Source organism: Propithecus coquereli, unplaced genomic scaffold (assembly GCF_000956105.1).
Source record: "Propithecus coquereli isolate 6110/MARCELLA unplaced genomic scaffold, Pcoq_1.0 Scaffold5, whole genome shotgun sequence".
In the NCBI taxonomy this organism is placed as follows: Eukaryota; Metazoa; Chordata; class Mammalia; order Primates; family Indriidae; genus Propithecus; species Propithecus coquereli.
The window spans coordinates 7,799,137-7,813,476 of NW_012150840.1; the positions used below are offsets into that span (position 1 = coordinate 7,799,137).

The window sequence follows — 14,340 nt, forward strand, 5'->3', positions numbered from 1 at the left end:
TAGCTCACTGCAGCCTCAAACTCCTGGGCTCGAGTGATCCTCCTGCCTCAGCCTCCCAAGTAGCTGAGACTACAGGCACGCACCACCATGCCTGGCTAACTTTTCTTTTTTTGTAGCTCTTGCTACAGGCTGGTCTCGAACTCCCGGCCTCAAGCGATCCTCCTGCCTCAGCCTCCCAAAGTGCTAGGATTACAGGCATGAGCCACCACACCCAGCCAATCATCAGGTTTTTATTTGAATTCTTTTAATGAGAAAGATCTTGTTGCCTCACGAAGCAGCACATTCTATTGTTGAATGGCTATTATAATAAAGATGTTTTTCCATTACACTGAGCCAGTCTTTCTCCCCCCTATTTCTCTCATCCTTTAGTCCTAATTCTGCTCTCTGAAGCAACACCAAATAAGTTGACTCCCTCTACAGCCTTTCAGATATTTGAATATATAATCTTGTTTCACCTTAATCCCTTCTCAAAGAAAGTATTATTATGGTTATATAAATGTTAAGTAGTATCTTTTTCCATTCCCAGACAATATTATTTGTCCATAACATAATTACAGTTGTAATAACTAAACCTATTTATTCCCAAAGCTACTGTGGAGAGATTGACTTGAAACCATGGTTCATTCAGCTCATTTACTGAGTACCTACAGTATTCAAGGATTTGGCAGGGCAACCATGAAGCCTGGATGAAATGAGAACCTGTCTTGTGAGATAGTTATATACTGTTGTATCATCTTTAAAATTTGCCTTTTATCACAATTTGTTGCCTCTCTTTATCCATTTAAAATATTTTAACTTTAAATCCCATTTTGACATTAATATTGATATTCCTGCTTTTTTGCTATTTACATTTGCCTGGTGACTTTTTGCCCTACGTGTTATTTTCAATCTTTCATCTCTTTAAGTGTCCCTTATAAATAACATTAAAATAGAATTTGAGCTAAAAAAAAAGAAAAAAAAAGGCAATCATACATCTGCTTTAAATTACTGTAACTCTGATCTTAGCATAAATTTTTTGCTTTACCAGAAAGTTTGCTATAAATGATTCCCTTGATGTTTTTCCGTTCATCTTACTCTTTGTTTACTATCTACACAACTTTATTATTTCTTCCTCTTTCTTTCCCTATTGTTGGTCTGACCCAGGTACTATTTATTCCCTTATTATTTTGAAAATTATGCTATACCTTACCGTTCCCCTTGTGTTTTCTTTCTAATTTCTGACACTCATAATCAAATATATATTTATCCACTATTATATAAAAGAAAGTATTAACTATATCCCTCCTACAATACATTCCCATTTCTCCTGTGGACTCCCTACACCAACAAGGTGAGGTCTTAGAATACCTACATTTCCCCATCTCCTTCCACCCTTCAACTTTTAGGTAATGATGAGCTAGTGCTTTTATTAATAATTCTAGACTACTATTAAGTTTTCTTGTGCAGTATATCTCTACAACTTTGAGAATCCATATTTATTACATAATTATAATTCCTCAGCTTATTTAGTCATTATCCATTTAGATTAAGCTACACATTTTTATAAATGAATATGTGTATGTGTATATATTTCACTATTGTTTTCTCTCCTCCATCTTGCCCTATCTTGAGGTCTCTTTTCTGTTTCATTTTTCTCTTTACAGTCATTTTTCCAAAACATTACTTAGTGATTTGTTATCTGAACCTTTGCATTTTCACAAATATCATTCTTCTATTCTGACTGATGAATGGTTTCTAAGTGAGTATAGTATTTCAGGGTTGTATGCCTTTTCTTTCGGAGATATATTGATGTTAATTTACTGTTTTCTAGTTTTCTGTATTGTAGGTAAGAAGTCTAAAACCAATATTATTTTTCCTTTGTTAGTAGCCTAATCTTTCTGTCTGGCAGTTTGTAAGATTTTCTCTTTGTCCTTGAAATTACAAAATTTTACCAGAACATACTTAAGTTTATGTTTTTTCATCAATCTTGCCTGGAACTCAGTAAACCTTTTCTATTTCTAAGCCCAACTCTTTTCAAATAAATGAAATTTTCCTCTTGTCTCCCTCTATTCCTTGCTCTCTTTATGGAATTCCTATTGGTAATATATCAATCTCTTGCTCTGTCCTCCAAGTTTCTTGTTATTTTTCTGCATGACTTTCATCTTTTTGTACTTTTGTACAATCCTTGGAGATATTTCCACCACTTTTTTTTCTAAGCCACTATGTGAATTTTTAACAGGTACTTTATTCACCTTCATCTACTACATTTTATTACTTGAAAATCATGTTTTTTGTTCCAGAATACCCTTTTAATGTCATAATTGAATTTATATTAGTGCTTTAATTGTTTGTTATTATTACTGTTAAAATTATCTATTCCCCTAGTAGTTTTATTTCACTAGGAGATGGCCTAAATAGTGTGCTTATTCTTCTACCTTCCAGTGGCATGCTTCTTAGATTGCTGGTATTTTCCTTTACGTACTGAGAGTTCTATTTACTGTCAGGGCTGAGGGAGCTGCTAGGGTACTTTCCATCTGATGGGAATGGAGTTCTACTGGAAAAGAGAATCGTAAGTAGTAAAAGGCACAGAAGTCTCAACTCCTGAATTATCAAAGCACCAAGGCAAGCTGCCAGTCTTCTAATGAAATACAAACAAACAAACAAAAAAAGATTTCTGTGCTTTCTGGGCTGTTTAGTTGTAAAGGTTGAGCTTTCCCTGCTGGGTCAACTTAAAAATGATACCTTTGTGCTTGAACTGGATCCCAACCAGCCACAAGTTCTCAGAATCAGTGAATGTTAGAGATGGAAAGGACCTAGGCCAAATGTCCTCATTTTCCAAATAAGGAGAATAAGACTTAGAAAAAGATGATAATTTTAATCTAGGTAATTAGCAGTAGAGATAAAGCTAGATTCTAGACTTTATAACACTCAGGCCTTCCATTAACGGCTCTATCTTCTGTTACATTCTTGGCATTACTAAAGCAACTGTGTTACAGAATGCTTTCATATAATATTGATACTCGAAGAGAACAATGGTTAGGTACTTAATAATTCAAGTGGAAATGAATAGAAAGTGTTAGTAAATCAAGATTCATGCTAGTATTAGAATTATCTTTAAAGAAATCATTAATTAACCATCCAAATCTAATCAAAACTGCAGTGGTTAATGAAGGAAGATTTAATTGATATCACAATATCCCTTTAAGATTTACCACTCTGAGAAAAGGGAGACTACTGGTATATACCTAGAAAATTTAATCTTCTTAATCCAACAGCCCCTCTAGTGGCAATGATGAGAAAATATTTCAAATTTTATAAGTACAAAGACATATATTTAGATAAATAATTATAAATAGCTTTTATTTGACAGTATACTATGTGTAACAAAGTGTCTTTCACAATGTGAATATTACTGTAGTTTGGAGAAATAGTAGAAAAAACACAAAGGTGACCTTGAACCTGTCACTGCCTTTCTGGAACCTTCTGATCCATAGTCAGATGCGTTATCCATTGCACCACTGGCCCACACTTTGTCACTGCCTATCTGAACCTCACTGTCTTCTCTTGTCCTGCCTACCTCATAGAGGTATGAAAATGTATTGTTCTTTTTACAACATAAGTATTATTGTCTTTAATTTTGTGTCTTAAATATCAATTCACCTTATATATAGGAAGTTGTATTCTTAAATATAAGGTTAGATTATAATATTTTGTAGTTTTAGTCTCCTAACCTTAAGAAAATTAATATATTATGCTCCATTTATTTAGCAAAACTGAGAAAATCATAAACTGTTTTCTAATATAATATTCATGATTATAATCCTATCTTCTATTTCCTCATATCATTATTCAGAGTAATCTTTTAGACTTAGAAAGCAAACTCAGTTACTTGTTAAAGTCTGAAAGAGGGAGTATAAAGTAAATATTAAAAAATATTAGCATTTGTCAACTCTGAGAGATGGATACATGGATGTTTGTTACACTATTATGTTGGAAATGTTTTATAATTTAAAATATAATATGAATCATAAAAAAGTGAATTTATGTAAATAAGCTCTTAAGTTATGTTTAATCAAAATCTTAGTTTCTATCTGAATATAGGATTCAGAATCATGTTTGTTTCATTCCCTAGAACTGTACTAACATGTCCATACATGCAGTCTTTTGCTGGTCATCCCGGACAAATCCATACCTGTTGCCTCAGCATCCTTTATTTTTGATGCTTTTGCACAAGAGTATCCTGTGAGAATCTTCCTTCTATGACATGTCATCTGCCTGAAAAAAAAAAAAAAAATATATATATATATATATATAATCATATCTGATTAGATAGGGAATGGAACAAACATTTAATGAGAAGCCAAAAGTTGTAGTCCCAGCTCTGCCACTTACAGCTCTATCTAGACTTTAATATTCTACTTTGCCTCTCTGAATATCAGTTATCTTTTTGTAAAATGGGCAAATAATACCTGTTCAGTCTACTTTACAGATTTATTGTGAAATAATAAATGGAGTTATAGATCCTCTGACTATTATCATATATTTGTACTGTCTCTCTAGTAAGCCATGATGTCTAACTAGATCCCCAGATACCAGAAATGTACAACAGAAAGTAGAGTCAGAGAGGGGCAAAGGAAGACATAGAAGGGCAGGTCCAAATAATGGGCCCAGCTTTGTTACTGGACAAGATGATCTTTCCAACTTTGAGATTCAATGGTTTTGTAGATCTACTAGCCACAAAGTAGAAAGTAGCATTGAGCATATTCTTTAAAACATGATAAATTAAAGTAAGGTTTTAGAACAAAATCCCTTTTAATTTATTTCTACAAATTATAAAATTTCATGTGGACAGTTGATGACTCTGCAGTTTTACAAATTAGGAAAAAAATATTTCCCGGATAATACAAAATAACAAGTTACGAGCCGGGCGTGGTGGCTCACGTCTGTAATCCTGGCACTCTGGGAGGCCGAGGCAGGAGGATTGCTTGAGCTCAGGAGTTCAAGACCAGCCTGAGCAAGAGCAAGACCCCGTCTCTACTATAAATAGAAAGAATTTGGCCAAACAACTAAAAATAGAAAAAATTAGCCTGGCACAGTGGCGCATGCCTATAGTCCCAGCTACTCAGGAGGCTGAGGCAGGAGGATCGCTTGAGCCCAGGAGTTTGAGGTTGCTGTGAGCTAGGCTGACACCACGGCACTCTAGCCTAGGCAAGAAAGTGAGACTCTGTCTCAAAAAAAAAACAAGTTACAGAAAAAAATCACTGAAAAGTATGTTTAGTTTGCAGTCATCAGCTAGCCTGTCCCAGGACCTTTATCCACCTACAAAGATTAATACCATGATAATGTGCATGTCATTGCTGCTTTGTTTCCCATGGCTTTACAATAATCCTGTAGATTCAACATATGTTATACATTACATATTGTAAGATTGGTCAAATTAGCTAATATCTCTTTGTACTAGAACAAAATCGTATTTTGTTGATAATGTTCATTATCCATTCACTTGAACCACATCCTTCATTATGCTGTGTTTGTGATGTTTTTTCCATTTACTCCATAGGTCAGCCATTGGGCTTGCATGATGATAACATGACCTAGCAAGGCAAGGAGCCCAGAGCTCTGGGCATCAGGAACCCATCCCATGCACATTGTATAGTATTTCAACACAAGAGAATAATTTGCTGTCTTTTTACCTAAAGAAAAATGGAAAGTATTAATGAGAAATCTGTTCAAAATACTTAATTCAAAAATATTTTAAATACACCCATTATTCGATATAATTCTTCTTAGATGTTAACCCAACCAGTTTAACTTCGAAATCCATGTCAGGGCTTTTTTTTTTTTTTTTAAGTTTTTAATGTTTTATACATAGATCTACCATCAATGAATACCTTTTTTGGCTGCCTAAGCAATCAACTGAATGACTTTGAAGGGTCCCTATGTTGGCAGGCTGAACCTCACGTGAGCCATTTTTCAAACTTTTACTTTTGTCCCTTCTCCTTGGGAGCTTACTTTCCAGAGCCGGAGCAACCCCCAGTACACTTACGGACAGGCCAGTGCTGGAGGAAAAGGAGAATTTCACCCAGATCCTGTAAGAGAACCTCAGAGTAAATAAAATTATTCAGGCTGGAACCAGGCCTGCCTTGCCATTTGGATCTTTCACATGTAGTTCTGTGAACGTATTTAAGTCCCAATCTATAATTTTCTTCTGTGTTAGTAATGGATATTCTCCAGAATAAAAACTGCAAAGCATGCTAAAGTTGAACTTTGCCAGGTTGCTAGGTATGTTTGTATGATTAACTTCTGTTAGCACAACAGCAATAATAATGACAACTAACCTTTCTTAAAAACTTAGTTTGTTCCAGATACTATTCCAAGTGTTTTATATGTATTATGTCACTTAATCCTCATAACAACCCTATTATCCCTACTTTACAGGTAGAAAACTACGGCAATGAGAAACTTGTCCAAGGTTACATTTCTAGCAAGTAGTGGAGCCAGGATTTAAGCTCAGGCAGTCTGATTCCAGAGTCCACATTCTTAATCTCTATGCTATGCTATGCCACCTCCCTGCTAGCTTATCTCTTAGAGAGTCTGTGAAGGTAGTGTCTCTGGTAGGTCTCAAGTTCTTTCTTCTCTCATGACAGGATAAAAACTGAAATGCTATCCCAGTTACAAATCATGCCATCTGGAATCTAACTTTTCCTCTTCCTCTCTCATCAAGTAGTACACTAAGGTAAAGGGACATGAATAAACTTCACTATCAAATGAGAGATATATGCTGTCTCATTGAGAGATCCTTTGGTTTCAAGTCAATAAAAATTGCTGAAGCTAGCTTAAGCAAAGGAGAGATTTTGAGAATATAGGGTTATCTCATGGAACCCAAAAGCAAGAATACAGCTGGGCCTAAAAAGGGACTAAAAGTAGGAACTAGAAAATTGGGAGTCAGGATTACTCCCTTTATAGTTAGTTGTTCATGCTAGATATCCATAGGCAAGAAAGGGAAAGGAAGAGTCAGGTAGTGTAAAGGCAAACACCCCCTCCTCCACAGATAAGAAGTTCTCAGAAAAGAAGGGTGTTGACTGAACATGTACTTCTCAAAGGGCACCTTTTCTCTGTGCTGTATCGCTTGAAGGGAAATGCCAAGTGCAGGTCACATTGGTCAATTGCTTTGTATGGATTTAAAGTAGTAACTAACTAGTCCCTTTCGCTACTCCCTACTATGCTGTCCCTCCATAAGCCTTGCTGCTTGGCATTTTGTTTATTCTCACTCTCAAGTTAGGTCTTTTCAACCCTTCTAACATCCAGAGGATAAGACCCTTTATTTCTCTCCATCTCTTCTCCCCGGGCCTTTGACCCGGGCCATCAAAGGGCCTTGTGCACTTGCCTTTTCAGTTGAGAGCCAGGAACCTGCCTAGTTTTAATCCCTAATGTTCATCTTATACTTTTACCTCTCAGAACATTTTGTATGGTCTCTACCTTCCTTGTCCTTTTTTTTCTACCCTTTCTTTTCCCAATAAACCCCTACTGGCTCTTCATATTTCTAGGGACCCCCTCCCTCATTACCTAATAGATAAACTCCAAATTCTTAGGCTTGAGGGCCCTCCAAAATCATGTCCTGTCCTACCTATCCCAGTCATTCCCAATCAAGTCCTTCATTATTGCCAGGCCATTTTCCACAGTGATCTAGAAACACCACAGACATAATCACTATTCCAAGCCTATGCTAATACAGACCCTCTTGCTTACAAAGCCCTTTCCCATTCCTTTCCACCTCTCAAAATCCAGCTTATTTCTCAGGGCCTTACTTAAGTCATTGCCTCTAAAGAATCCTATGTGATCTTTTTAACACCTACGGTGACCAACTGTCCTGGTTTTCTTGGGATTTCCTAGGATGTCTGACTTTCAGTACTAAAACAGAGATATTCCTAGGCAAACCAGGATGGTTAGACATCCTTCATCACTTCACTGTTTCCCCTCGTTATACTGCCGTGCTAGAGCAAAAAGCCCTGTGAAAGCACCAGTAGTCACTACTTCAGTACTCACAAGGTCCTTTCTCCACAATAGGAGTTATGCTTCCATTGGGCAGAGACTCTTTTGGTTCCCACATCAATCAGAATATAGTGCTGTACTCATGTTAATGCCACTTACTGGTGGTTTAGTTTTAAATTGGCACTATATCCAAAATCTTTTCCTTGTCTGTTAATTTATTTTCTTTATTTTTTTCCAGCCCAGATGACTTACTCAATGCCTTGAATGAGGGGATCAGTCGTGCTGATGTCATCATCACATCAGGGGGTGTATCCATGGGGGAAAAGGTATGAAAATATGGGGCTCATGAAAATTTACCCACTGTCATGTCCTTGCATATGGTCAATTAACTGTGGTCTGGTTGGCATCTGGTATTTATAACCAGGCCCCCACAAAGCTGAAAATCCATGGGGCTTCAGAAATTACTGGTCTTGATGCAGTGTAGTAGGTTAGGGAGCTTACCTCAGGAGCAGCCTGGAGAATCCCACAAGTTGCAGAATGGTTTTTGCTATTCGCCTGGAGACTGACTTGTAGTTTGTTTCTCACTCGATTTTATTATATTAGGACTCCCTATATACATGATATTTACCCCCAAGGTAAAGCTCCAAAATCCTTCCTTCTACTTAAATTTAAACATGATCTTCCAGAGCTAACCAACTCACCCACCACATATTCCAAACCTTACCAACAGCCCTTAGCTCCACTTCCTCACAGAGAATAAAGAAAGGATTAGGCATTTCTTTTGCCTCTCTTTACAAAGATGATAAATAATAAAAATGAAACTATATATATACACATATATATGATTTTATAGAACTAAGATTATTTGCACATGGTAATGCTTAGTCCTATGAAAACCTCAATTTGAATATTCTCAGTATCATTAAGTTTCTATATCTTAATGAAATGTATTCATTCATGATGACTATTGGGTCCACTGAATAACGTTATAAATGCAAAATATTCTTTACTGCAATAACCAACCTCATGTCTTGGCTCAAAAATATTTCAGATCACGTGCTCACTTTGGTAGCACATATACTAAAAAATATTTCAGACCACACAATGTTTTGCCAGCCTAGAAGCCCTTTCTGTGTTTTCTTTTATCTTATATTAATGACTAAACTGAAAAATTATAGTGTTTTCATAATAACAGTTTTTATTAAAATTCATATTTGCAAGAGCTTGATTTATTTTAAACCAGATCTTATATGTATCATTGTTCTTGGTCTCTGCCTTCTCTAGCTATAAAATGCCTAAATTTATACCTAACTCTTTGAACAGTAAACTCTATTGGCTATGAGAGCAAATGTCAGAATTTACTAGCCTAAACAGAGATCACCAGCCCTCCATTCACAAACTTTAATTTTAGGGTGTTTGAGAATAGCACGTCAGTTGCCAAAAGCCATGGAAGAAAAAGAATCTCAGTCCAAGACTACCGTCACAAATTACCTCCAGGAGTGAAAGTGTTGAAGTATGAGTAGATGTTCTTATAGCAGACAGATTGCTGGGTTAATGGTCCCTTAAGATCTCCCCAGAAGTCTTTAGCCCCAGGTAGAGCAAACTGCTGCAGACCTCTCCTGAGATGACCAAGGCTAGGGGGCTGAGGTCTGCACTATGGTAGACCTATAAGAAATAATTTGCAACATGTCTGTTTTCATTACCATCCAATTGCCTGTGGTACTCTCAATATCACAAGAGCAAACCCTGATGTCAGGACTATTTAAATGTTAAATTTTTATTTCCAGAGACTGTTTCATATATAATCTATCTTAGCTCTTAATTAACTGAATTATAGGGTAATACCTATTTGGCAGACTAAAGTCTGTCTTTTCTAGTACTTTTGAAGAGGTAACAAGTTTATAGCATACACAGGCTTGGCAATTGTGGCTCAACTGTGGTAAAGACAGAACACTTCTCAACCTAACCCTCTTTATTACTACTAACAAAGATGTCAGTTATCCTAGGGATTTGCTTACAAGTAAACAAAGCCAATACAATTAAGCATATTGGCTTTATTTATTTTACTCTCTCTGTGGTAAGATACTTACAGTAAACCTTTAATTTGGTAGGAAAGAGATTTTAGGAACTGAGCATCCCACAGTATTCCTTAGGAGCTAATAACTGTCCTTCCTACCTCCTTGAATGGGAATGAGATAATAGAGAACTAGGAAGAAAGAGGTAAAACATACTGCAGTATACTCCTGCCAGGCAACAAACTCTAGTTCCAAAAAGAATTTCAGGGTACCTTAGTAGCAGAAAGAAAAGCACAAAAAATAGAACATCTGCTTCAGCCCAGGAGATGAGCTTGAAAACCAGTTACAGAAAATATAGGGAGATCAAGGAAAATGCAGAAGCATTCTGTAGCAGGCATGAATCTTAAGTGCAGAAACTCAGGTATGCTGACTTCTACAGTATGGCCATAAAAAAAAAGAAAGAAAAAAACTCAGGCATGCAAGAAATTTATTTCATTCAATTTAAATCATACTCTGAGCACCTATACTACAAGACTGGCAGGAAATTTTATTTAAGCCATACATGGGTCTCACTCCCTCCAAGACTTATGCCAAGGAACCTGGAAGTCCTTGCACCAAAGCATCAGCGAAACACATCTGGTCACTAGTCTGCACTGGATAAATATAGAATATTCTTCTAGTGCTGTTAGAGCTCAGGTCTTTGCTCCTCTAAGGATAAAACGGCAAGGGCATTGTCAAATCTCCAGGGACTTCCTGTAAAGCAAACAATTTCTGAGATATTTATATGAATAAAATTTTACCTATACAAATCTAACTTAGGGCAGACTGCACATCTCTTCTCAGGTATGACAGCTCCTCCCATGAAACTCTTAGTAACACATCAAACACACCTAATTATTTCTAGCATTTCTTTTCAAACACACCTAATTATTTCTAGCATTTCTTTTTATAAGATGAAAGAATAAATCTGGGATTTTCTAGGGACTCTCTAGAAAATTTCAAAGATAATTTTAGGTATAAAAGATATTCTGAAAATTATTTCTTCAAAATTTAGGTCTGATCTTTAGAAGGCAAAATCAAGAGTCATCAAAAGAGAATTGAGCACTTGATTAAGATAGGATCATGGGTACCTGAGAAACAATACTTGTTTACTTAATTTTTCAATGCAACAATAAAATATTTGAAAATAAACATAAAAAATAACATGATTGCAAATAACTTTGACTCATTCATAAATGAGGAACCTTTGTTCTTTTTTATTTCTTTAAATAATCAAAGACAAACAGGAAGCACAAAAAGGCCACCTACACAAAAAGAATAACCTGTCATATTATAGGAAAGACATTAATTGTTACCAAAGAAATAAGCTCTTCAAAACTCAGTGAACTCACTAAAATTTATTTCTCAGCTTCATTTCAGACACAAGTATTATAAACCAAGGCAAATAAAAGTCTGTTTCGAAGTTTTGTCCTTTATTATATGTTCTTTTATATTCTGGAACAAACTAACACTTCACTTTAGAACAAACAGTGTCCCCCCAGAGTTGTAAGGGTCCTTGAGACCTTTTAAGTGGGCCTGCAAGGTAAAACTATTTTCATAATAATATTAAGACTTTATTTGCCTTTTTTATTCTCTTCTCATTCTCTCACCTTCCCTCATGAATGTGCGTTTGGGTTTTTCCAGCAGTTAAATGATATGTCTTATCAGATCAAGTGCAGCAGATATGAGAATCCAACTGATTTCTATTAAGCCAGACATCATTAATGAGATTTTCAAAATTATAAAACAATGCATAAAAAATAAGTTACTTATGTTAACATGAAATGCCTTTATCACTGCTATTTTCAAATGAACCAACAAATAAATGTTTTTTTTTAATTTCTTAGTTTTAATTTCTAATACAGTAAATATCAGTAGATATAACTCACATAAACAAAAGCTCTTGGGGATCCTTAGTGAATTTTAATTTATGTAAAGGGGTCCTGAGACCAAAAATTCAGAAAACTGTACTTTAAGAAAAAAAATATTCTTTTTCCTTGAAAAACGAAAGAATACACGTAGTTATACTTCTTTGTTATTATTTCTCTGATATAATTACAACCACCCATATTAATTACAATGTTTAAGAAAATAACTGATTTCTATTTCATAAACTAGAGAGCATAGGTAATTAGTAATTGAGAAATCACATGTAATCATTTTAGCAGACTAGCAAAGCTTCTAAACGGAAAGAATACAACTTCCTACAGCCACATACATCCCGATTACAGGCATGAGCCACTGCACCTGGCCTAAAATGTATACTTTTATTATACTTAAGATACCTGAATAAGAGAAAGAACATGGCTGGGTTTTCTTAATAACTAAAATTATTGACCTAGTCTTATTTGCCAAAGATTTATGTTAACTATATGAACTTGAATTCTTAAAATTATTAGGATAATATTTTTTAGTCTAGCACATTTAAAGTATTATAAGTTAAATTTCTTTACTATCTAGGAATTTTAGAAATATTGTATTTATATAAGCACTTATTTATCTCTAAGCAAATCAGAACAGAGCACCTTTAATTTAAGAGAAAATATAATTTTATGTATGAATACCCTCCAGAAATAGGAAAACATTTCACACTTACAAAATGAAGTAAACACTTTTCTATATTACAGACACATAGACACAAAGACACATAAGGAACATACAGCTTCAGTTCTACCTACAACTTGAGCTGTAAGTCAAGAGTAAACACAGAACCATAAAAATTCATCAGTATACTATTAAAGACTTTCCTTCCTAGAGGGCACAAAATCCTTAATTGATTTGATCTCAAAATGAACTAATGAGAAATAAACAAGAAACACTAATAAACCAGATTCTTTGTTTTCTCTTACCCAAAACAGAATAGATTTGCATCAGCTATTTACAGAGATCACCAAATGGTCAGACCATAAAGCCAAATCCCAGTCATTGCTACCATAGGGACAATACCTTATTGGCTGTGTGTAGAAATAAATACAGAACCAAAATTAATAAAGGGGGCAAAAATAGAGAAATTGAGATTAGAATTTCAACTTGTGAATTTGTGGTAAGAGGGCCTAGTCAGTCCATTGCATTCACTGTCAGTTTCTATAGCTTAATTATTGTAAAATAGCCCAAGGACACAAATACCCAGAAGGTTGTATTACACTGGACACTCAGTAATCTTTTTTGCCCATTTCAAAGTCTTTCACAATTTTTCTGACACTGGTGTTTGTCCTTACCTGAGTTGAGGAAAAGACCTTGCTCCTTCATTCATTCATTTTTCTTTTTATCTGACTCTGGGTTCCAGAATATCAGACAAAGATCCTAAATGCTTCAACAGGTAGACAAAAATTTAAGAACAATGATGATCCTCAGCCTTTATCACTATGTCTGGTACAAGGTTTCCCTCTGTCACAAGGAACATGAAGTCCTTTTTCATGTTCACAAAGAATGAAATGGGACATTTTTAAAAATAGGTTTTTTGTAAGAAAAATAAAATATTTTCATTCATTCAGCAAATATTAATATATAAGAATCTGCTTTCCAAACTCTGTATCATAACCTTTAAGGGCCTGCACTATGGCCTCTGCCTCTCTCTCCAACCTCAGCTTATGCCTCTTTCCTACTCATTCACTACTTTCTATTGCCTTTTCTGTTCTAGATACACTCTTTATTGCTTTAGATGCTTTTATGTATACTTCCCTCTTTCTGGAATTCTCTTCCCTCCACGCTTCACGTGCCTGAATCCTTCTTATCCTTCAGGGCTTAGCTAACGTATCGCTACCTCTTCTAAAATGTCCTTTCCTTATTCTCCATCTCACCCCATTATTCTCTATCCCAGTACCTGCTTACTTCCTTCATGGCATGTACCACAAATTATAATTATTTTATTTGTTGGTTTACTTATTTTTGGTTGTTTCCTTTGCCCCCCAGTAAAACTTAACAGTATATCTTTGTTTCAGGGACTATGTCTTTTTTGTTTACCATTAAATCCCTAGCACATAGGAATTCCTGATACATAATAGGCACTCACAGATGTTTGTTGAACTAACAAATGAATGTGAATGTGTGAAAGGCATGTGCTATTCACTAGGGATTTATATATATATATATATATATAATATATATATATATATATTTTTTTAAAGACAGGATTCCTGTTGTCACAAACTTTATAGTCCAATAAGGGATACATATCAGTTATCAGGCAATTGCAGTATAACCTAAGGGCATGATGTCAAAAGGACATAGTGCTATAAGAGCACATAAGAAAAGTGTGGAGATTTCTGCTTCTGCTATGATGGAATAGTATATTTGGACCAATCTTCCCACTGAG

The 14,340-nt window shown here is 35.2% G+C and overlaps 1 protein-coding gene across 2 annotated transcripts in view; it reads left to right on the forward strand.

Moving 5' to 3' along the window:
* The window catches only part of GPHN (gephyrin), a 577,313-nt gene that overhangs the window by 541,567 nt on the left and 21,406 nt on the right, over window positions 1-14,340 (forward strand). For both annotated transcript variants that reach the window (XM_012656203.1, XM_012656202.1), the window contains one exon: window positions 8,210-8,297. In XM_012656203.1, the coding sequence (XP_012511657.1) occupies window positions 8,210-8,297 (88 nt within the window). The remainder of the gene's footprint in view (window positions 1-8,209; window positions 8,298-14,340) is intronic.